Consider the following 25,495-nt stretch of genomic DNA (forward strand, 5'->3'; position numbering starts at 1 on the left):
AGCCTTCTACACACTGATATCCAGTTATGCCAGCACCATTTGTTGAAGATGCTTTCTTTTTTCCATTGTACACTTTTGGCTTCTTTGTCAAAAATTATATGTCCATAGGTGTGTGGGTTAATGTCAGGGTCTTCAATTCGATTCCATTGGTCCACATGTCGGTTTTTATGCCAATACCAGGCTGTTTTTATTACTGTAGCTCTATAGTAGAGCTTGAAGTCGGGGATTGTGATGCCTCCAGAAGTTGTTTTATTGTACAGGTTTCTTTTAGCTATCCTGGGTTTTTTGTTTTTCCATATGAAGTTGAGTATTGTTCTTTCCAGATCTGTGAAGAATTGTGTTGGTATTTTGATGGGGATTGCATTGAATCTGTAAATTGCTTTTGGTAAGATTGCCATTTTTACTATGTTAACCCTGCCTATCCATGAGCATGGAAGATCTTTCCATTTTCTGAGATCTTCTTCAATTTCTTTTTTCAGGGACTTAAAGTTCTTGTCATATAGGTCCTTCACTTGCTTGGTTAGTGTTACCCCAAGGTATTTTATGTCATTTTTGGCTATTGTAAAGGGTGATGTATCTCTAATTGCCTTCTCAGCTTCTTTGTCCATTGTATATAGGAGGGCTACTGATTTTTTTGAGTTGATTTTGTATCCTGCTATGTTGCTGAAGGTGTTTATAAGCTTTATCAATTCCTGGGTGGAATCTTTGGGGTCACTCAAGTATACTATCATGTCGTCTGCAAATAGGGAAAGCTTGACTTCTTCCTTTCCAATTTGAATCCCCTTAATCTCCTTATGTTGTCTTATTGCTCTGGCTAGAACTTCAAGTACTATATTGAATAAGTATGGGGAGAGTGGACAGCCTTGTCTCGTTCCTGATTTTAGTGGAATTGCTTTGAGTTTCTCTCCATTTAATTTGATGTTGGCTGTTGGTTTGCTATATATTGCCTTTATTATGTTTAGGTATGTTCCCTGTATTCCTGATCGCTCCAAGACTTTTATCATGAAGGGGTGTTGGATTTTGTCAAATGCCTTTTCTGCATCTAGTGAGATGATCATGTGGTTTTTTTCTTTGAGTTTGTTTATATGGTGTATTACATTGATGGACTTTCGTATGTTGAACCACCCTTGCATCTCTGGGATGAAGCCTACTTGATCATGGTGGATAATTGTTCTGATGTGTTCTTGGAGTCTGTTTGCCAGTATTTTATTGAGTATTTTTGCATCAATGTTCATGAGGGAGATCGGTCTGTAGTTCTCTTTCTTTGTTGCATCCTTGTTTGGTTTAGGAATCAGGGTAATTGTAGCCTCGTAGAAGGAGTTTGGTAATGTTCCTTCTGTTTCTATTATGTGGAACAATTTAGAGAGTATTGGTATTAACTCTTCTTTGAAGATCTGGTAGAATTCTGCGCTGAAACCATCTGGTCCTGGGCTTTTTTTGGTTGGGAGACCTTTAATGACTGTTTCTATTTCCTTAGGGGTTATTGGACTATTTAAATAGTTTATCTGGTCTTGATTAAACTTAGGTATGTGGTATCTATCCAGAATAATGTCCATTTCTTTTAGGTTTTCCAGTTTTGTGGAGTAGAGGTTTTTGAAATATGACCTTATAATTCTCTGGATTTCCTCAATGTCTGTTGTTATGTCCCCCTTTTCATTTCTGATTTTGTTGATTTGGATTCTCTCTCTCTGTCTTTTGGTTAGTTTGGCTAAGGGCTTGTCTATCTTGTTGATTTTCTCAAAGAACCAACTCTTTGTTTCATTAATTTTTTGTATTATTCTCTTAGTTTCTAATTTATTAATTTCACCTCTCACTTTGATAATTTCCTGGCGTCTATTCTTCCTGGGAGACTTTGCTTCTTCTTGTTCTAGAGCTTTCAGATGTGCTGTTAATTCACTAGTGTGCGATTTCTCCAACTTCTTTATGTGGGCATTTAGTGCTATGAATTTCCCTCTTAGCACTGCTTTCATAGTGTCCCATAAGTTTGGGTATGTGGTGTCTTCATTTTCATTGATCTCTATGAAGTCTTTAATTTCTTTCTTTATTTCTTCCTTAACCCATTGGTGATTCAGTTGAGCATTATTCAGTTTCCATGAGGTTGTAGGTTTTCTGTAGTTTTTGTTGTTGTTGAAATCTAGCTTTAAACCATGGTGATCTGATAGAACACAGGAGGTTATTCTGATTGTTTTGTATCTGTTGAGATTTGCTTTGTGGCCAAGTATGTGGTCGATTTTAGAGAAAGTTCCATGGGGTGCTGAGAAGAAAGTATATTCTTTCTTGTTAGGATGGAATGTTCTGTAGATATCTATTAGGTCCAATTGGGTCATGACATCGGTTAAGTCCTTTATTTCTCTGTTAAGTTTCGATTTGGGAGATCTGTCCAGTGGTGAAAGTGGGGTGTTGAGATCTCCCACTATTAATGTGTGGGGTTTTATATGTGGTTTAAGCTTTAGTAATGTTTCTTTTACATATGTGGGTGCCCTTATGTTTGGGGCATATATGTTCAGAATTGAAACTTCATCTTGGTCGATCTTTCCTGTGACGAGGATGTAATGTCCTTCTTGATCTCTTTTGATTGATTTTAGTTTGAAGTCTATTTTGTTGGATATCAGGATGGCTACCCCTGCTTGTTTCTTAAGACCATTTGATTGAAAAGTCTTTTCCCAGCCTTTTATTCTTAGGTAGTGTCTATCTTTGAATTTGAGATGTGTTTCTTGTATGCAGCAGAAGGATGGGTCCTGCTTTCGTATCCATTCTGTAAGTCTATGTCTTTTTATAGGTGAATTAAGTCCGTTGATATTAAGGGATATTAATGACCAGTGATTCTTCATTTCTGTTATTTTTGGTGGTAGTGTGTGTGTACTTCTCTTCTTTGGGGTTTACTGTTGTGGCTTTATCTATTGCCTGTGTTTTCAAGTGTGTATCTGACTTCCCTCGGTTGGAATTTTCCTTCTAGTGCTTTCTGTAGGGCTGGGTTTGTGGATAGGTATTGTTTAAATCTGGTTTTGTCTTCGAATGTCTTGTTCCTTCCGTCTATGATGATTGAAAGTTTTGCTGGGTATATTAGTCTTGGCTGACATCCATGGTCTCTTAGTGTCTGCATTACATCTGTCCAGGTCCTTCTGGCTTTCAAAGTCTCCATTGAGAAATCGGGTGTTATTCTGATGGGTTTACCTTTATAGGTCACTTGGCCTTTTTCCTTGGCTGCTCTTAATATTCTTTCTTTATTCTGTACATTTAGTTGTTTAATTATTATGTGTCGAGGGGACTTTTTTTGGGGGTCTAGTCTGTTTGGTGTTCTATAGGCTTCTTGTATCTTCATAGGCATTTCCTTCTTTAAGTTGGGAAAGTTTTCTTCTATAATTTTGTTGAGTATATTTTCTGTGCCTTTGAGTTGGTATTCTTCACCTTCTTCTGTCCCTATAATTCGTAAGTTTGGTCTTTTTATGGTGTCCCAGATTTCTTGGACATTTTGGTTCATGACTTTGTTGGCTTTAGTGTTTCCTTCGACTGATGGAACTATTTCTTCTACTGTATCTTCAATGCCAGAAATCCTCTCTTCCATCTCTTGCATTCTGTTGGTTATACTTGCATCCGAAGTTCCTGATCTTTTACTCAGGTTTTCTATTTCCAGCATCCCCTCTGTTTGTGTCTTTTTCATTTTTTCAATTTCCCTTTTCAGATCTTGGGCTGTTTCCTTTGTTTGTTTCATTGCTTTTTCATGATTTTCTTTCAGTGCTTTATTGTTTTCTTCCAGGATTTTAATGTTTTCTTCCAGGACTTTATTGTTTTCTTGGAGGGCTTTATTGTTTTCTTCTAATTTGTTTGCCCTTTCCTCTAGTTGTTTACAGCGTTCTTCCAATTTTCTTGTCTTTTCCTCTACACAAGCCTCTACCTTCTTCATGAAGTTACTCATAAGGCTACTTTCTTCTGCTTCTTCCAATTTTTGGTGTTCAGGTCTAGATGTTGGAGGCGAGCTAGGTTCTGGTGATGCTGTATTGCTCTTCATTTTGCTGTATGTACTTCTGCTTTGACGTCTGCCCATCTCCTTGTGATTCCTTCTTGGTGTTATCAGTGGACTTGTTTCACAAAGAGCTGACAGACTCAGGAAGACTCTCTCTCTTGTCCAAAAGGGAGTTCTCTTGTCCAACTCTTTGGTCCAGAAGGGAAGTCAGGGGCAAGCTCTGGTCCAGAATGGCAGTCGGGGACAGGCTGGGAGCTGGGGGCCGGTCTCTAAGTCTCAGGAAGTGGGTGGGGTCTTGGGCAGATGGGCGTGGGGGCAGGGCGCGGAGACTGCAGGGGCTGCCGGGGGCTTGGAAATGGGGATCCCTCCCGGTGGGGCTAGAAGGGGAGCTGCCCGGTGGCCAGAACCTGGTGCCAAGTTGGGCAGGCCTCTGAGGAGTGGCTGGTGGCCAGGGATGGGGTCCTGGCTGGACCCAGGCACTCACCTCTGGTCCAGAAGGGAAGTCGTCAGGGGCAGGCTCAAGGTAGATGGTTTTTAGGATGATTCTTTGTGACTTTTTCAGACATACTAAATGTTTTTATCCTCCTCTCTGCTCCTGTAGGTATCACCCTCTCTCTCCCTAATCAGAGGGTCTTCATTTTTCCCATTCAGATCACTTGTACCCTGGTATTCTCCAGTCTCCACAATGATCCCTTTTTACTTTCCTTCTCTCTGGAGCACTCATATCTGAACATCTGGAGCTAAGAAGCTACGACAAGTGTGAATATGTGATGCTTGTCTTTCTAGGTCTGGGTTACCTCACCCTGTATGATCTTTTCTAATTCCATTCACCCGATTTCAGTTCTTTATGGCTGAATGGTATTCCATAGTGTATATTACTGCATTTTCACTATTTATTTCTTGGGTAAAGGATATGTAGGTATAGCTGGGCCATATGGTGGAGCTATCTTTAGTTTTGGTTTTTAGGATTCTCCACACTGATTTCTCTGGCAGTTTCTCCAGTTTACAATGCCACCAACAGTGACTGAGTGTCTCTTTTTCCCCACACCCATGCCGGCATTTGTTGATAGTCTTTTTGTGAGCTCAAAATTGCTGAAAATTTTGAAATTGATAAAATATTGAAAATTTTGAAATTAATGAAATCTCAAAATTGTTTTTATTTGTGTTTCCCTAATTGTTAAGGATGAAGAACAGTTTTTGAGATTTTTTTTTTCAGCTATTTTTTTCTTTTTGAGAATTCACTGCTCTGATACCAGGTCCATCTTGTTGAGTAGGACATAGTTTTTTGGTTTTTTGTGTTTTTGAGTTCTTAATATATTCTAAGTATTAATCTTTTGTCAAAAGTATAACTGGCAAAAATTCTATCCTATTCTGTGGACTTCCTCTTTATCTACTTGATTGTTTTTCTGTGAGGAAGCTTTTCAGTTTTATGAAGTGTTACTTCTGTTAGCCTTAAATCTTGGCATTCCCGTGGGTTTTTTTTTTTAGTGAATTATTCACCAAAATTAGTGAATTTTAGTGAATTTAGTGAATTAGAAACAAAGAATTAATGAAAATTTAATTTTATTCAATATTACTTCTAATACATGGCCTTATTTCCATAATTTGATGATGATCACAGTTCCAGAACATCATAGCAGTGGAATGATATTTAGTATCTTAAATCTAAAAAGAATTATAAGTTAGCCTGAGATATGCAACAGTGATAGCTTATGTTCTGAAGATTTAACTATCTTTCAAAAATTGTTCAAAGTTACTTGATTTTTTTTTATGATTTTCTTGATGTTCAATGACAGAATTTTCTTCTACCCCACATGAAGGATATACTTATAAAGAACCACAATGCAATATTCATACTGGTCGTTGCATGGGTTTTAATAATATATGGTAAGGAATTTAAGAGCAAGAAATGTAGAGTAAGTTTCCATAAACAAACAAACAAGGAGAGAAGAAGGTTGCTTCCTTTTAAAATTACCATTATCATCAATATGTAGTGCCTAATGTTTGTTCCTGACTGTCTCTTCCAAGGACTGACTTCCTGCTTCGTTGTATTGATCTTGGAACCATGGAACATATGCCCCTTGGAGACTTAGTCATTTCAAATAGATAAAAAAGTTGGAAGAAGTCTGTGAAAAAATCTGCAAATAGCATTGAGCCACAGCTCTTGGAAGCAGGTGGGAGGTACTGTAGTCACTTCTGTACTACACTGCAGGTCTCTCTGGGATTTTAAATTCTTTTTATAGATCTATTGTACTTTTTTTTTTTCAACAAATGGTTAATGACCTACTAGAGCCAATTCTATGATATTAGATTCCACAGTATATTAGTCCTGACTGTCGAGGTAAATACAGGGAAAATGTCTTCTTTAGCATGATCTATTAGGATAAGTCAATGTTTCGGTGTACACATGCCACCTACCCCTGTGAGATAATGATTGCAGATACTTGGATACTGTGGTGATATATTGTGCACTCTAATAAAATTTGCCAGAAGATCAGAGGATAGAACAAGCCACAAGATCTGTCTGGATCTCTGAGTTGAAAGCCTCCCGGGTGGCTTTGACATGAGATTGACTCAGTCTAGGAAAGAAACATAGGCAGGGGTGGCACACACCTTTAATCCCAGCACTTGAGATCTTTATGCCTTGCTTGGGAAGCACACACGCCTTTAATCCCAGCACTAAGAAGGAAGAGATGGCTGAGCGGAGTAAGGTGGTATATAAGGCATGAGGAGAGAGGAACTAGAGGCTTTTCGGCAGAAGCATCCCTTGCAGCTAGAGGCTTTTTCAGGCTGAGGAGTCCTAGAGGTAAGATGTGACTTGTTCCTTTGTCTCTCTGATTTTTCAGCATTCACCCCAATATCAGGGCACGAGGTTTTTTATTATAAGACCGATGTAAAATCTGAGTAAGAGCACACCATTAAGAATGCCCATTTTTTACTTTCATTCCAACATCTTTGTTTTTCTTACTCCTATAGAATTGGATTTTGTTAACAACTTCAGACTAATATTACAAGTTGAAAAGGTTAGAATATATTGGAAAGACATAGTTTATTCTTTCTACTCCTTTCATAGTCAGGAATTCAGTTAAACAGATGCAAACTAATATCCAAAATTATCTTCAGTATACCTGTGAACCCTATCTCAAACCTGAAGGCCATGGAACAGATTAAAGAATAAAACTCTGAGAGTTCTGCATGAAAATCAGCATCAAATCACATGTCAAGACTTTGAGAATCACTTTAGAAAAAGCTGAAGTTTATTTATTTATTTATCTACCTATCTATTTATTTATTTTTGTTTTTTTGAGACAGAGTTTCTCGGTAGGCCAGGCTGTCCTTGAACTCAGAAAGATCTCCCTGCCTCTGCCTCCCAAGTGCTGGGATTAAAGGCGTGCGCCGCCGCCGCCGCCGCCGCCGCCGCCGCCGCCGCCGCCGCCGCCGCCGCCACCACCACCACCACCACCCTGCCAGACGGCTTAACAGAGTTTACAACCTGTTTATCAAAATTATGCAAATGTGTATTACCCATTTACTTGCTCAGCCATCTGAGACTTTCAGTTGGCCACAGACAGCAAAAGTGGTCCCTTTGCTTATTAGTGTATTTACATACTGCTGTTCCCATGTAAGAGCTGTAAATTTGAGCTCTATAAATGTCACATTCAGCTTTTGCTTTTAGTTAAGTTTACCCACTATATTTCTATCACAGCCATATATAAACTACTAACAAGTTATTCAGGAATCTGGTTTGTTGAGAAGTATGGCCCCTTAGTCGAAGAGTTACCTAAGGCTCAGATGGGCCAGTGAACAGTTTGGGTCAATGCACTTTGATTAAAGGTTGCTGAGTTTGCAAAAACTCTGTCAATATTTTCCAAGAGAGGGCTAGCAACAAGCTAGCCAAAATGAGAGAGAATTGGATTGTCACTTAAGCATTATTGATACCATTCCTTTAAAGAAAAAAAATCTGCAAATTTATTTGCTTAGATGGGCAGTCCTAAAATGCAGTGTAGCGGCTTAGAACACATGCCTCAGTAAAGAACAAGGAAGAAGAGGGGGAGGGAGAGGGGGGTCGGAGGAAGAGGAGGGGGGAGGAAGGAGGAGCAGGAATGGGGGGAAGGGAATAATCTATTTATACTGTTCTCCCTTCCATTTCTGTCATCCTTAGTAAAATAAAAAATAAAAATCATTAATTTACTACTGTACGATTTTGACATTGACATTAACTGCTTCAACGGAACAATAAAAACATGACCATGAGCTGTGGATTGACTCCTTCCCAGGTCATACAACCAGAAACGTGCCTGGCCGAGCAATGAAAATGAGTTTTGTTTTTTCTGTATTACACTCATATTATATCTTCCTATCTCCCCGAGACTGCCCCAGCCTACAGGCTGTACTCACATAAAACTCTTTGTGGCCCGATTTGGATAATAAATAATCCTGTGACCCATGGCAACTAGTGAATGGTCCAACAATCACAGTAGCATGCAGGGAAGAAAAGCCATGAGGTAAGACAGGGTGAGTAAAAGCTAAGGTGATAAACAGAGAAACAGAAGCATAAAAAAACACCACAAGAATGGACAAAAAGACAGTTGTTATCTGAGAACAATACAGACGAAAACTGATTTCAAAACATGGAAAAGAAGAGAAATTATTCAGTGCTCTAAGAATGCAGGCTTTTAAGTCACCAGGCTCCTGGATTCTACTGCCTATAATTGATTGATGTAATTAACTGAGGTTTCTGACATTGTAAACCAGAAGAGAAACCACAACCAAATTGTGGAAATATGGTGGATGGAGTGACGAAAACAGCAATTTGTATTTAAGCCCTTCAGGTGTGCCTCTGTCTCCTTTAGCCAAAACCGGCAGGACTTGAGAATCCCAGTAAATATTAAATTTAACTAAAGACACCTCTATAAAGTCTCACCAACATGACTGTTCACATGTGCGCTGAGTAAGATCTGAACAAGATCCGGTGGGCATGCCAGCCTGGATAGGAAAAGCCCACAGGGTCTCAACCCTGCACAAAACACTTGAGACAACTAAGGATCGCTGGGAGCTGGCGGGACCATCTACTCATGAAAGAGCATGCCAATTGGTTGTGGAGTGCCAAACAGTCAGCCCTGAAAACATGGATACAAGTAACATTATTTGGATTGAACAGGTTATATTTAGGAATATATGTGTATAAACATAGACAAAGTTGTATGCATTAACATTTAGTAAAATAAAAATGAGTCCATGAATTTGAAGGAGGAGGGTTTGGGGGAGGATTTGGAGAAAAGAAAGGGAGGGAGAAAGGTTATGATTATATTATAATCTAGAAAAAAGTGTAATTCTTAAATATAGTAGTGTATATAAATACAATTAGTTGTATTCTGCCTTCGTTGAAGTGGCTGCGCTTTAAGCTGTTAGCGGCTGGGCTGCTCAGCGGCAGCCTGGGGGAATTCTACCCCAGACAAAGGCTCTCTAGCTGCTGCTAAGGGCAGCGCTAACTAAATCGCTATCGTTCTAATAAAACTCCAGGTTCTAATAAAACTCCAGGTTCAAAGGCTAAGGGGAAAACCTGTGAGCTCAGAGAATTAAAATAGCAACTGGCTAGCTTTCTGTCTCCGCTGGTGTCCCAGGCAGCCATTCCCTTCCATGCTGCCCCAACTGAAAAAAAAAAAAAAACCACGCTAAGCTCCTCCTTGCTACTTCCTGTCACCCAGTTGCTAACTCCGCCTCTCTGAGCCCAGGTTAATTCTATTTAATTAACGGAAATGCAGCACATCTTCACATAGTTAACAAAGGCAGCATGAGCAAATGTGACACATCTTTGCCCATTAACATTCTACAGCATACGATAAAATAAAAATTAGGAGGAGCTGGGGGAAAGTTCAGCTGGTAGAGTACCTAGCATGCACAGAAACCCTGGATCTGATCTCTGGAACTATGTGAGGACTGCCACAAGTTGGGAGCAAGGGGAGGAATCTACACATACTTTCTCCTTCTGCTTCCTGCTACTGGATCCTTTATCTGATAGCTGCCAGACCTTTGTAAGGGAAACTCCGTTTTAAACTTGTAACGAAGCTTTGTCTTGGAGATGGCGTGCTTAGACATTAGGGCCCGGGTGTGGAAGTGCAATGCAGTATTGATTTAGTTTCAGGATTTTTGTGTCCTCAAGCTTAGAGACAATGTACCAAACATTCACCATTTGCTAATCATGTCCTCCCCATTTCTCCTCAGCTTCTCACCTTGAGTGGCTTTTTTTTTTTCCCTTTCGTCTTGTTCTATTAATATGCCAGACATTTCTTTCCCGTCTGTGTTGGTAGGGAACCCATAAATGCAGCATGTATCAGAGCTAAAGGGCCCAGTGAGATGCTATGAGTGAATAGTACCATGGATGTGCTGAAACTCTAAAAGAACTGCATTTCCATAAAATGGTAGCTGTCCCAAATTTACACAAATTAAATTGAGGCAATTAGTGTTTTGATGCCTTTTATTTTTTTTTTTTTTTTTGGTTAACTATTAATGATGAGAATCTTTCTATGGATAAAGTTGGTTTTCTTTTCTTTTTAACAAATGCAGTAAATATTGAGTCTGTTTTAAAATCTAAGAGGAAATAACCATTTGTCTACCTGCTATTTCAGAAATTTAAGTACTTTCTGGTATTTTAAAGTAATATTTTTTAATTAAAAAAACTCAATTAGAAGTAAAGGAAAAGCTAGAGAAATTTTAAAATATAAATGAGGTCACACCATTAGTGTCAAAGACCTCTGTGGATTCTCACAGGTCCGACTCCTCACACAGGATCACCGTCTTCGGGTGTGAGCGTCATAGCTGCAGGGGTCTGGAAGAGGCACACACTCCCCTGAGTTTCTGACTGGTGTATTTTCAAGGGGCCAGGAACCCATGATTCTCACAAGGCTCTGGGTGCTCCAGGCCCCACAACCACTTGACTTCCAGACTCACATCAGATCCTTGTCTTAGAGGACGACCCAGCTGCTCCTGAGATGGAAATGGCTTTCACCTGACATTTTTTCTTATGGTTGTTTACTCGTGAAAATTGACCAAGTTTCAGGTAGGCTACGTCAATTTAAATTAGAAAAAAAAAATTGCCTTAGTCTCTGAGGCTCTTTTTCTGGAATATTTCCCCACCAGGGAGAAGTTGTCTTCACTCCTGTTTCTGGATGGAGAGAGCCAGAGACAGGAGCTATTTACTAGGAGGGTTGGGAGGGATTCACAGTGTCTAATTTCCAGCTTTGACCTCTTCCAGTCAACCTGATGGACACCAAGGCAACCAAGCCATGCAATCCCACCGCTAGACTAGAGAGGAAAGTGTGAGAAGGCAGGCTGGGGCAAGACAGAATCCAGAAAGCCGAGTCAGTCACCTGTGCCTTCACAGGACCATGCAGTGTGACGGGAGAGGGGTTCAGTGACCTGGAAGCTTAACCCGTCTTTGGTGTTTCTCTCAGGGAACATATCATCATATAACTGAGCAGTGTGTGTGTCGGGGGTGGGGGTGGGGGTGGCTGTATGCTTGTTTTGTCTTTATTTGTTTGTTTGTTTGTTTGTTTGAGACAGAGTTTCTCTGTGTAGCTTTGCGCCTTTCCTGGAACTCACTTGGTAGCCCAGGCTGGCCTCGAACTCACAGAGATCTGCCTGGCTCTGCCTCCCAAGTGCTGGGATTAAAGGCGTGCACCACCACCACCGCCGCCGCCGCCGCCACCGCCTCCACCACCCGGTGCTTGTTTTGTCTTAAGTGTTACGTTCTTCCCCCGCCCCCTGCCCCCAATCACGGCTTCTCGCTTGATATTCAGTTACATTCCAAGCAGTTCTACATTCTGCAGTCGACCACTTCAGTATCAGATTGTTGGTATTAGTATATGTGTATGTCAGACTATGAGAATTTTACTTTGTCATGGGTGGTCTTGCCTCTCACATTTAATCCCAGCTTTCGGGAGGTGGAGGCAGGTGGATCTTGGCATTCAAGGCCAGCCTGGTCTACATAGTGAGTTCCAGAGCAGCTAGGACTACATAGAAAAACTGTGTCTAAAAAAATTAATAAATGAATGAATAAATAGAAGAGAATAGAACAGCAATAAAATATTTATTAAAAAGAATCTTACTTTTTTAATCCTACTTCATTATAGTGTTCAATTATCACCAAAGTCAAACTGTAAAATTACATACTTACCACTTCTTTTTGTTTTTATTACATTTATTCATATATTTATTATTGGGAGATGTTGAAGGTACAGATGCATGAAGTGGAAGTCAGAGGGCAGCTTTCAGGAGTCAGTTCTCTCCTTCTACCATGTGGGGCCAGTGACCGAAGTGAGGTCAACAGGCTTATGGAAAATACCTTTACCCAATGAGCCATCTGCTGGACCATTATTTGTTTGTTTGTTTGTTTATTTGTTTGTTTGTTTGGTTGGTTGGTTTGGTTTTTTTCAAAACAGGGTTTCTCTGTGTAGCTTTGGAGCCTGTCCTGGAACTTTCTCTGTAGACCTAATACAATACAAAACAAAGAAGTTTCTGGGCCACATGCTGCTGTGATAAAGGCATAGACCCACTGCTTCCCAGAGTCGGTGGAAAATTATCTCCACCATGTTGGAAAGCTGAGGTGGGCAGAACCAGCAGCCAAAGCTGCCATTTCAGCTACAAGGTGACATTGATGATTACTTTTCTGCTCCACTAGTATGTACAGTACCTTCAGTCCAATAAGAGTGAAACTTCTAGGTCAGTACCAGTTTAATTCCTAGTTCTGATAATCAACTATAAGGTATCTTCAGCAATAGGGTCTTACTTACCATCAGGCTATGGATGGTAACCAAGAGCATTAGCAACACCCTATAACATCTGTGGGACCCATTAGCCAACGACTCAAAAATTATTGTTCCTAGCACTGGAATTTTTATTTGCTAGCATATGGTGTCAAGTTGGGGTATTGTTTGCCACTTGTAGTGTAATTCTATTAAATATATAAGCATATATGTGTGTGAGTGTGTGTGCATATGCATACATGCTTCCACATTAATAGGATTTCATATGGCTATTGTAAACGGCCTTTAATGTTAATTATTCCTTCCCATATTCCCTTCTTCCTCTCATCTTCCTATCCTCAATCCCATTTAATTTTTCTTGTTCTATTATTCCCCCTTTCCTCCAAATTTATGTGTATTCTACATCCCCTCCATATCTATGTGTATCTACACCCCCTCCCTTAAAATATCAGTTTCTCGCCGGGGGTTGGTGGCACACGCCTTTAATCCCAGCACTCGGGAGGCAGAGGCAGGCGGATCTCTGTGAGTTCGAGGCCAGCCTGGTCTACCAAGTGAGTTCCAGGAAAGGCGCAAAGCTACACAAAGAAACCCTGTCTTGAAAAAAACAAAAAACAAACAAACAAAAATATATCAGTTTCTCCCCAGTGGTCCTTTACTGCCTTCCTCACCTCTGTGGGTATTCTAAATGAAGCTCACATGGCAAAAGATTCTGAGTTAGCATATGAGAGAAAAAGTGATGTTTTTTTCTTTGGGTCTTGGTTACCTCACTCAGGATAATTTTTCCAGTTCCATTTATTTACTTGTGAATTTTATTATTTCATTTTAAACAGCTGAATAGTATTCCATTGTGTAAATGTGCAAAAATATTTTATTAGCCACTCATCAGTTGATGGACATTTAGGCTGTTTTAATTTCCTGGCTATTGAGAATGGAGCAGTAAAGAACATGGAAGAGCATTACCTCTGTAATAAGATTTTTTAAAATTGTTCAACATCCTTACACATCCAGGAAAATGTAAATTAGAACTACTTTGAGATTTAATTTTACCTCAATCAGAGTAGAGGAGACTTAAAAAAAATGACAATAGATGCTTATTTGTCTATGGTGAAAGAGAATGTTTATTTACTGCTGTTAGGAGTGTAAACTGGGGGAAGACATGGTACTGGAGAAGTAGCTGAGTGTTCTACATCCTGCAGGCAACAGGAAGTCAACTGACACACTGGATAGTATCCTGAGTATAGGAAATTTCAAAGCCCGCCCCCACAATGACACACTTCCTCCAACAAGGTCATACCCACCCCAACAAAGCCATACCTCCTAATAATGCCACTCCCTATGAGCTTATAGAGACCGATTACATTCAAACTACCAAAAACATAATAGCAGCAAGGCTTAGAAAGCTTGGTGACAATCGGAGTGGGTGAAATGGTCAGACACTTGTCATGGGAGCACAAGGACCTGAATTCAGATGCCAGTTACCCACATCAGAAGTCAAGCAAGACAACACATGTCTGTAATCCCCGCAGGGGGAGGCAGAGAGAGGCAGGTCCCTGGAACTCATTGGTCTACCAGCCTAGCCTATCAATGAGTTCCAGGTTCAGCCAGAGACCCTGTCTCACGTAGTCATGTGAACAGAAATCAAAGACATTGGGTGTCATCCTCTGACTTCCACATACACATGGACACACGCATGCACAGGCGCACACACACATACACAAACACACACATTCATACACACACATACACACTACACATACAAATACAGAGACACACAGAGTCAAACATGCTTTTAAAAGAGACAGTCCATGTGTGAGTTTTCTGGCAAAGTATGAGTGCTAGTTCAGGAGCTGTTAATAACAACTGGTTACATTAAAGTATCCCTAATTTTATGAATTTTACTTACATCAAGAACTGGAAAATTGCATTTAGCACACGTAGATATTCAGAGATGTCATTAGAAACACGAGTCAGATTCACTCATTCATTCACTCTCATGACCACCAATGTCTGAGTTCACCTCATCTTTGGGGGACCAGCATGCAGATCCTAGGCATAGCACATATACTTAAAAGCTCACTCTGGTATACCAAACCTGCTCTGTTTGCAATTTGCTCTAATTCCTGAAAACTGTGTCCCTGAATTTTCTTTTATGATTTCATGATTATTAAAATGGTGATGTTCTGCCATGCTATATTAAAAAAAAAAAAAGATAATTTCCTTGCTCCTGTCTGAACTGGATTAACACCAGTGTGGGCACTCCAGGTCTTCAGTGTATTAACACCAGTGTGGGCACTCCAGGGTCTTCAGGGTATTAATACCAGTGCGGGTACTTCAGATCTTCAGTTGTACATAAAGATGAGTCACTTCTATTGCCTGTTAATAGATGATGTCGATATCTGTGAATGCCTGCATCATAAATGAGTCAGGGGACACTGATGATAGGAAACATGCCCCCCAGACTGTCTACCACATACCTTGTATATTCACATGTCACAGGACCCAAAATACTAAGATCATAGTTGTTCAAATCAATGCACATACATTAAAAAATTAAGTACACAAAAAAGTAAGTACAACTAAAGTAGGAGTTGCTTTTGCTTAAAAGTAAATCACTTACAAGATTTGAACATGAGAACTGACTATAGCAGGAAAAGGAAATATTTGTCTCACAGCATTGGTCCCAGTAGGCAATATACATGACATAGGACTTGGCAAAGAAGAGAAAATAAATTAAAATTATTTATCATCATCATCATTATTATTCCAATCTATGTCCCCTACACACACAAACACACACACACACACACACACACACACATATGAGGGGGAAGGGAAAGCGAGAGATGCTCTCACCACATTGGCATTTCAGAACTAGACTATGAGGCATCTTAATTCAGTGCAATGCACCTTTAGTGATATGTTTGAATACAGACATATAGAACTAAAGGAGCCATATCCATCTATCTATCTATCTATCTATCTATCTATCTATCTATCTATCTATCTATCTATCTATCTATCATCTTTCCATATCTATCTATCTTCTATCATCTTTGGTGTATCTAACTACCTTTGCTCATTTACTGCTTTTCTAGAATGTGTTTCCTTTTTAGTTGTTAAAATGGCATCCTTTTTTTTTTTGTATTGTCCATTTCACAAAGCAACCTCTTCCGTCTGAGACACCTGGAGCAAGCAGGGGGCACGGCATGCCTCAGGCAGTGTCTGATTACTGTTTCATATTTGTTTAGTTATCTCAATAATGTTAAAAATTGCAGACATAAAGTTGCCTCTCTTCTAATTGTTCACCTAAAGCACAATTTTAGGTTGGAAATGGGCAATATTCATTAGCTTTAATCTTGTGGACAAAGTCATTGGTACAAAAACATAATTTACAAAATCCTCAGGGAAAACAAAGTTCTGAAAATAAGATTAGAAAATCAGGTAGGATTTTGAAGAGATCGCACCTGGCTGCCAATACGAATCAGCCATCTATCCACCATCTTCTTCTTCCCGTGACATAATGAAGAGAGTAGATGAGAGCAAACATGAATAAATAAACCCATAGCATAATGGCAATGGCGTCTCTGTGACTGAACTGCAGAGAGGTGTGTTTTCAGTCCCAGAGACCTGGGCAGGTCCCCGTGAGGTGGGTGGTGGTGGGGGGCATCAGGCTATAGAGTACATGTCTCCTTCAAGGACCTCCAGGAACAGACAGTAAACTCATTAATATAAGTGTTCCAGGGAGCCAGGCTTTCTTGGAAAAAAACAAATTAGTATGAGAAGCCAGAACTCTGCAATTTCCGTTTTAAAAATAGCCAGTATTATGAAGGCTGCTGTGTGCACAGGAGCAAAGGAAAGTCCTTCTTGATGTTTGCCTCAGCTCTTACATTAGAACAGAAACTACACTGAAATCCTTCCCTGCAAACACTGCAAAGGATGGAAGGTTTGTATTGCTGGAAATTACTTTCTGGTCCTTCGAGTAACAAAGTTTAGGGGATGCGGTTTTCTGTCCTCTCCTATGGAGTCAGTCTTGGATAAAGGACAGGCGAAGGATGGCTCTGCCTCTTTTGCTTAGGACCAGAGCTGAGCCTCCTTTCCTATTTCAGCTCTTCATTTGCCTAATTGCCCTGTGAGCCTGGCAGGGACATTCCCAGCAGGGCTCTGCTGACTGCAGAGACCCTACCTGACACTCCAAGTTGGTATGTCAGCACTTTAGCTTGCAATGAATGAAAAATCAATCTGGGTGACTGCAGTAGTGTATCATACACAGACCTAATCTAGTTTGTCCAAATTTTCAACTCTTCACGGTAGACCCCAGCAGTGTTTAAGATGGTAAGTGACTGTAGCAAAAGGGCTGCTTCTGCTTGATTTGTTTTCTTGCCATCCTCTTTTCTATTTAGAACAAGCAAATTTAACCTGCTTAGGAAGCCACATGGGCAAGGAATGATGATGTTAAGGCTCATGCAAATACCCTTGATTTGCTCTGGTTTAAGATTCAGTTCCTAATTAGGCTGGCTGGATAAATATTCATAGATAGATGTGCCAAATTGCTCTTTTGTTAACTTACACTCCAAACTCAGGGGTTAATGTTTTAAGAGTGTTTGCCTCCTCACTAAAGCTCCTTCTAACTCTTTGTAAGTCTTCATGCCAAAAGCACAGTGTTTGAAATTTCCACGTTTACAATTCTGCAAAGACAGAGTTAAACACTGTTTGGACTCTGGCTGCCTAAGAGGAACTGAAATTTTTCAAAGCTCGGTCGTCAGCTCTTCAGGGCTGCTACAGTAACTTTCTGAACAGATTGGGTTAAATATTTTTACAGACCCACTCTATGATGATAAGGCGGCAATAATTTGTGCAGTGCAACACTCCAAAGGGTTCCAAATTTCTCAAGCCTCTTTGTATGTGATCCTCACAGTGGAGAAGGGTCTGAGCTACAAGGATGAAGAGCCTCCTTCTCCTGGTGCTGGTTTCAGTCTGTTGGGCTGATCACCTTTCAGACAGCTACACTCCGGATCAAGACAGAGTTATTCACATCCAAGGTAAGAAAGCACAAGTTTCTCGAGGGAGCATCACATGGATTTCCAGGTACTTACAGTGAGATTTGTGGTATTCGTTCATTTCTATCTTGCTGCACGAACTTTTTTCTTTCCCTTTCGGCTAATTAGTAAGCATGCTTCTGCTGCGCGGATGCTAATACGTGAGAGGGACATTGTAACTTGGGAACGATAGAAGTTAGGCATCCAGCTGCAGTGACTTAGTGTGGTTAACTTCACCTGCAATTGGTATCTTCAAGTAGAGGGGAGTGCGTGAAGTTCATTTAAATGCAATGGATGTGCAGGAGAGAGCTGCAAAGCAGAGGAACTTAGGATGTAAGGTCATTCTGTCTCAATAGTTGCTTAATGATTGAGGGAAGCAATGCAAATAAGGAAAATGCCGAATCAACCATGGGCTGGGAAATAGTAGGTACCCTGTTACAGCTGCTGTGTGAAGCTCTCGTTCCCATGGACCAATATACTGGCCCTGCATATTTCTGTTGAGCTCAGCTGAATCCTCAGCCAGAGAGCTGGAGCAAGGCTAGTGGCTGCGGTATAATGCAGCTCTTTCGTCAGCCTAAGCTTCTGTTGAGGGACATTCTGCAAAAAGAAGGCTGGGAGACTTATGCAATAAGGAAAGGTAGTCCAAGGAGCAATAGCCTCCCCACCTGCCCTTGGGTGCTAAATAATTAAATTAAGAATTACACAAGATAACAGTTTAAATAGATGTTATTACTAATTTTAGATAAGTTCAGTTTGGGAACCACCAGGAGACGTAATAAGTTTGCTAAAAGACATGAAATAGCAAGTTGTAATTTCAAGGTCAAAAGTGGTGCCTCAGGAAACTATGTTCGCTGTTGAAAACCAAGACTTGTAAAGGTCATTTGATAGTGTAAATCTGATAGAAATATTGTCCTGTAAATGTTTTGGCAGTCCAGAATAGAATTTTTAATTAATATGTCTCTGAGTGTAGGCACATCCTTTTTGGTTTTGTTTGCTGCCAGCAACTTTATTTTTTCACTGTGGAAGCATAAAAAGAAATTATATAATCGTAAATTTTCCCCTTCTGCAAACTGCTGACTCAGCTGTTTCCTTAATGTATGTATTCGAACCAAAGCTCTTGCCCAAAGGCTGTAATGGTTTTACACGCTGAGAATAAGATGAAGAATAATATTCTTTTAACTTCTAGTGGCAGAGCTCAACTCAATGCAAACAGTAATACTGAATCATTAGTAATAGCAACTTTAAATCTAATATAAAATAGCTTTGTATAACTCTGCTTTCAACTTATAAGATCTACTCAAGTTATAATATAAACCATGCAGTCTGGATAGTCTATATGAAACCCAATGGATAAAAATATTATTTTAAAAATATAATGGCATTTATAAACTTATTCATGTTAGGGTAAGTTATTTGAGCAAGAAAAACTCCTGTAGCCCAGCCCTTAAAGTCCCATGTGTTCTGTTGAAATTTAGTTAAATGGGACTCTAGACCAAGTTACCCGAGTTATTCAAATGATTTCATACCCTGTTGGATTCCTTCCAAATGCCTTGATAGTCCACTTCATTTTAATTTGTAAATTCATATTCTTAGAAAGTGTAGGCTTCCCTGGAAGGGTTACTTAAGGCTGTCAAGAGATACCATGCCTATATTTGCTGGTAGATGTTAATACTGAAATGTGGCTTAGGTCACAGCACTGTGGGGTTATTCTCAAAAGTGAACCTATTCTAAAGTTGTTCTTTCTCCACTATTCCACCCTCTGTTTTTCCTCCCGTCCTTACAGCACTCACATTGAAGTTTCAAGTTACAGAGCTCTGAGAATCCACATCCAATTGGCTCTTGTAGTTTCAGTTGTCTTTTATACCACAAATATAAACCTCATAGCACAGGAAGGAACCAGGGAGGTAGAGAGCCTTTGCTATACTCATGAAGGACTAGAGTCCTTTCTCATATTTAAACTTTATTTGTAATAACCCAGAGGAATTCAAAGAATTGAAACTCTCACAAAACGTTATGAACTATTTGTACTCCAATTATTAAATTGGCTGGCTGAACCTCATATTACTGAATTATTCCCTATAAGCAATTTGATTTCACAGAGGTGGAAAAATGTTTAGAATGCACATTATTATTAAAACATATTTTATGTCCCTTACTCATCATTAGTGTTCTGTTTTATATTCTAAATTTCCCAAGCAAGACCTAATTATATTGAATTAATATTAAATATAGTCCTCAGATTCTCCTTAGATGATTCATATAAACACGACATTTGACTGATTTGTCCTTGAGCCTCTCCCATCATAGTTACCTAATCACATTTCTGGTGGCATCTTATAGGAATATAGCCATAGAGAAGTTTAATCTGGCAAGAAGGGATGAAGAGGGAGAAAGGAAGAGGGAGAAGAAATGAGGGAGGAAGGGAGGAAAGATAGGCAGGAAATAAAATTCCAAGCACAGAGTATAGATCTCAGTTGGTAAAGTGCACACTGTACAAGGACGAGGACCTGACTCTGAATTGCCCATTACCCACATAAAAGGCTGGATGTGGAAGCACTTTCCTAACCCCGGCACCGTGGGAAGAGGGGAATCGGAGACAGATGGATTCCTGGAGCCCATCAACTAGCCAGACTAGCCTAGTCAATGAGCTCCAGATTCCGTGAGAGACCCTGTCTCAAAAATGTAAAAAGCTCAGACAAACAATAACAAATAAAAAAATAATGAGTAGGAGGAGGAGAGACCAAGGAAGACAGCTGATGTCAGCTTCTGTCTTCCATGTCTATATACAAGCGTCCACACATATACACACTTACACACATAAATAAACCACACAGACAACAGCACACACATTCATACACACACAAAGGACTACTGATTATACACACACACACACACACACACACACACACACACACACACACACATGCACATACCACCCTTACTTGTAAGCAATCTATTTAATCAAGTGTTTGCCAAGCATTGGGCTGCTTTCTCATAGACAGCAGTCATGCTGTCAAAGGTTGAATCATCTCAACACACTAACTAACACCACCATCATGAGTGCAACACCAGTGATACAGAAGAAAACAAGGATGAAATAAAAGTGAACATAGAGCGAAAAGTAATTAGTCACAAAGGGGCACATTTAGAACTATGTATCCAAATTCACTGAAGTTTTTAGCCCATAAAATATAGCTTGTGAGTATTTCTAGGCTTGGTATTAGTAACAACCACTGTTATTTTATATTACTCTGCTAACTGTCAGTTAAAACCATGTAGTTTTATACTTGTAGGTACAAAATCTTCCTTTCCAGTGGCAACAAATTCACATTGGATAGCCGCTGTGTTATATGTGCTTTTCCTGGGTGCGGAAATGAAAATCTAAGAAAGAAATCAAATTATTAGAAAATACAAAAAAAAAAAAAAGATAATTAACTAGTAACCCTTTTGTTTGGATTGAAACTATATGAGAACAAGTATTGACTCAACTAAAGCACTTGCCTAAAATCTTCACAGCCTGCTAACTTTCTATTTTACCACCTAATGAAAATAGTTACATTTCTTTATTGTTTCAGCTCTTTACTTAAAAGTAAAGTGAAAATCTATTATTTTGATCAAGTCATTTGGAATAGAAACACTATCAAATTCTAACAAATTAAAACAGTCACAAAAAAAAAACAAAAACAAAAACAAAAAAAAAACAGTCACTCAAGGATAATCAAACTAATAGTATCTAAGAAAAATGAAGTCATTATTATAGAAAAATTATTCCAAAATAAAAATACTGAACATCTAAATGCAATACCTTTATAAACACTACTTCAACCACTCTAGAAGTGGTGGGACCTGGGAAAATGGAGCCGATAACTGAGGCGGACTAAAGTCTCCTACTCTAGCCAATTTGATTCAGACCATCACACAATTTACACTCTGAGAGTTCAAAGGAATCACGTGAGTAAAGTGTCCAATCACAAGGGCGAGCCACGCGTGCAGGACAAGCCATATGTAGCAAAACCATGGTTTTCCATAGAGGCATATAAACAGACAACAATAGCTAGTTGTAAAGAATAATCTGAAGGAAACTCATTCCTACCCACCACACCTGGGCAGGGCATGAAAGCATAATCCAAAATCAATCTTGTGTTCTTGAAGAAACTGAGGTCATAAGACATTTGTCTTGGTTTCTTGGAGTTTTCTCACAAGCACTAAGAAATCTCCTCACAGGACTCCATTCTTGAACTGTGTTCCCACACAGTACCTCTAGACACAGGTAAACCCAGGAATCATTATCCAGTAATCAGGACAAATGGTAGCCATTTTGCCTGGTTTATTTACATACATTGGCTACTTGGCTTCCTTGTATAGTATAATCAGTTATTAATCACCACATGTACATACTCTGAGTATATCACTTCATGTTCAAAGACTGTCCTCTGATGTGTGTTGAACAAAGTAAGTCAAACAAGAATTCACCCTACCTTTTCTACTCTTCAGTCAAAAGGGGTATAGATATCCTGAGAAACATAAACACCCCAAATCCACAATGCTTTGCGTATAAAGCCTGTTAGAACAAGAATCAGTTTATTATCGTCAGATGAGTAGACTATGTGAGCAGAATGGGAATGTGGGGAAGAAAACCTTCACTGTGTTTTTATAAAGCAGTTGAAAGTTTCTAGTGGAGAAGGCATGATTTAAAATGAGACCAGAAAAGTAAACAAAAACCAGACTACCGTAATTTTTTGCCATCCAGGGTTTCATCTTACATTTAACCATTGAAAAAATGGTTAAGTCTTAAGCAAAGATATAATCTATTATGACTGCCTCTTACAAAAGACCATGTGGACAACACACTGCAATGAATGATCCTGGAGTAATTATGAGGTAATCCTTTAAGAATGGGCTGGTTAGGTTTTGTGAACTTGACAAACTAGAGTCACCTGGGAGGAGGGAACCACTGTTGAAGAATTGCCTCCATCAGATTGGCTTGTGAGTTTGTTTGCAAGACTTTTTCCTGATGAATAATTGATGAGAGAGGATGCAGCTCATTGTGGACAGCGCTACCCCTGAGCAAGTGATCCTGGGTTGTATAAGGAAAGCAAGCTGAATAAGCCACAGAGCAAGCCAGTAACCAACATTCGATGTTTCTGCTTCAAGCTCCTATAGTAAGTTCTTGCTTTGGCTTCCCTGGATGATGAACTGTAAGCTGTAAGCCAAATAAATCATCCATAAGTAGTGGTTGTAGAAATGCCAGAATTTATGTGGAGAATAAGAGAAGTATCTTAAACATAGTCCATGGGGTTTCTATTGAGTAAATGAATGGATGATGGAGGCAAGGCCTAGACTGATAGAAAATGGTAAAATGGGCCTCCGTAAAAGAAGAGAGAACTATTTGGCAGCACAATATATGACCAGAAGGTATATGGATTTGCTAATTTATAGAGTTAACTATATATGATATTTATAACTGATTATATAGGTCACCACTGATTCTGGGACTAGACAGGATAACCTGTGGAGGAAGAATACCTAGGCAGAGATAAGAGGATGCGTTTGGATAAGAGAGTATACAAAGGACATGTGTTCACTCCCAAAGGGTTTGAATCTTGAACTTTAATACATGTGAAATTCTCATTATTTTTAATTCTAAATTGGCATGGTAGCACTTGACCATAATCCCAGAACTTGGGAGACAGAGTCAAGTCAAACATCAAGAAATGTTCCAAACTTGCCTGGATATAAAGGTAGAAAAGAAAAAAAAAACTCTTTAAATCTAAATTAGCAACAGGGGATTATAAGTAGACACTTTAATAATAATAATAATTAAAAAGAAGGATTGCTGCTTCCCCACCTGTATCCCCTAGGATGATGCTGGTGAGACCTGGATCCACTGCCCACTAGAATGGGGTGTATGCTCCCAGATGGAATACTGTCCTTTGTACCATATTCTTCTACTATCCAAGCTGTTCCTGTCCTTTTTCTAACCCTTGATCAACGAAAGCATTTGTTTTTGGCTTGTGGTGGGGTCATGGCAGGGAGGGAAACAAACTTTTAAGAGGTTAGAATGAAAACTTCTTCAAGTTTGACTTAATCAAACTGGATCAAACTTTGGGAGTCTGATGTCAGACAGTTTACTGCCAGCATATTTAATCACAGTTTATTTGGAAAGAAGTTGCCTAGTGTGAAACAATCCCCAATGCACAAGGGGGCATAAGTACATTGAAACTCAGCTCAAAGGAAAGATAGGCTACCTGTATTAGTTTAATGGCCTAAGGAAGCATCTGGTCAATCTCATACCGATAGCATGGAGGTCATTGGGCTATTAGCCAGCACTGGTCCTGGTTGTGGGAGCCTGGGGGAGCCTCTGGCTATGCAGATAATGTAAGGGTCATTTAGACTACTAGTCACCTCCAGTCCTGGCTGTAAAGAGCTTGACATGGCCTGGCCCAACAGATAATGCAGATCACCAGACTACTAGTCACTTCTAGTTCCCAGCCTTCTGGATGGAAGAATAGGTTTTACATGCTTTCTTTTGAGAAGACAATCCTCCAAGCTTAACATTCCTCATATCCCTGGAGATCAGTGGGTACGGGACCTTCATCTCTCAACAGACTCATATTTTCTTTTCTTTCAGCACTAAACTCAATACCTGACCCACCAAAGGCTTAAGGATTCATGGTTGTTAGCAAAACAATACGGTTCCCTAAATAATGTTCTTAGTGCTTTTGTATTACTGTGATATCTATCACATTATGCAATGGTGTTAATCTTTTCAGTGCACACAATTAAGTGTCCTTTCTGGAAATTATAAAGCATTTGACCTTCTACTTCCTCCCAAGAAACTGCCTGACATGTTCTGCAGGGAAACAAAGCGATTTGAGTTCTTTTCCTGAGCATTGAGAAATAGATGTCCCGTTTATCTTAACAGTGCCATTCAACACACTGTTGAATTGTCCCAATTTAAACTTTTTTTTTGTTTTCCATAATATTTCTATGATATCCTGATTTATTTTTTCTCAGTCTATATTAATAAGAATTTAATGCTAAATTTTTACCTATTATCCATTGGTCATACAAATAAATTTAACTCTTAAGTTAGCAAAAGTACTAAAAGCATCCCTTGCTCTAAAGCAAGTAACGGACTTCATGGCAGAATGCCAATTCATCAACCTTGCCGTTTACAATCAGTTACCTGTATGAAGAAGGATGAAATGTGAACCCTATCACCCCATCTAAGCCTCCCTAGCAGTGCTATGTAGATGGTGAGTCTCACTAACATTGACAGAGAGTAAGCATCCTGCCCGAGGCAGCTGCTTGTCAGCTGTTGAAGCTGAGATTCACACCTGAGTAGTCTGTCTTTCTTAAGTGCCACACTCTCATGGGAGCCAGATAGACAGCATGTACATTTCTGCACTCCTGTGGGAGGTACTTTTTGAGTGAAGGAATAGGTAAAAATGGTCGACATTTGATTCCATTCAATGTTGTTCCAACTGTTTAGAACCGTGTTCCAAACGAAACAAATCACTATGAAAAGTTTAGTCTTGGCCCTTACTAAAAACGTACCTCTAGGCTGCTATGATGACTTTAATAGGAGTAAGAGCAAGATAAGGTTAATAGTGATGAATACATCCAAATAAAGATTGTCTGAAACCCGCAAAGAAATTGAGGAAGAAGCAGAGAGAAATTGTGTTATATAGAGATAAAGATGAGGTGGGGGTGGGGAACCTAGTTAC

The 25,495-nt window shown here is 39.6% G+C and overlaps 1 protein-coding gene across 2 annotated transcripts in view; it reads left to right on the top strand.

Moving 5' to 3' along the window:
- Positions 1–25,495, top strand: part of Hapln1 (hyaluronan and proteoglycan link protein 1) — a 74,632-nt gene that overhangs the window by 31,659 nt on the left and 17,478 nt on the right. Inside the window, exon 2 of one of the 2 annotated variants that reach the window (XM_006980465.4) lies at positions 17,645–17,768. In XM_006980465.4, the coding sequence (XP_006980527.1) occupies positions 17,669–17,768 (100 nt within the window). In that variant the 5' untranslated portion in view covers positions 17,645–17,668. Of the gene's footprint in view, positions 1–17,478; positions 17,769–25,495 lie in introns of those variants that run through there. The other variant, XM_076552036.1, reaches the window with a different exon arrangement.

This window comes from Peromyscus maniculatus, chromosome 15, assembly GCF_049852395.1.
Source record: "Peromyscus maniculatus bairdii isolate BWxNUB_F1_BW_parent chromosome 15, HU_Pman_BW_mat_3.1, whole genome shotgun sequence".
In the NCBI taxonomy this organism is placed as follows: Eukaryota; Metazoa; Chordata; class Mammalia; order Rodentia; family Cricetidae; genus Peromyscus; species Peromyscus maniculatus.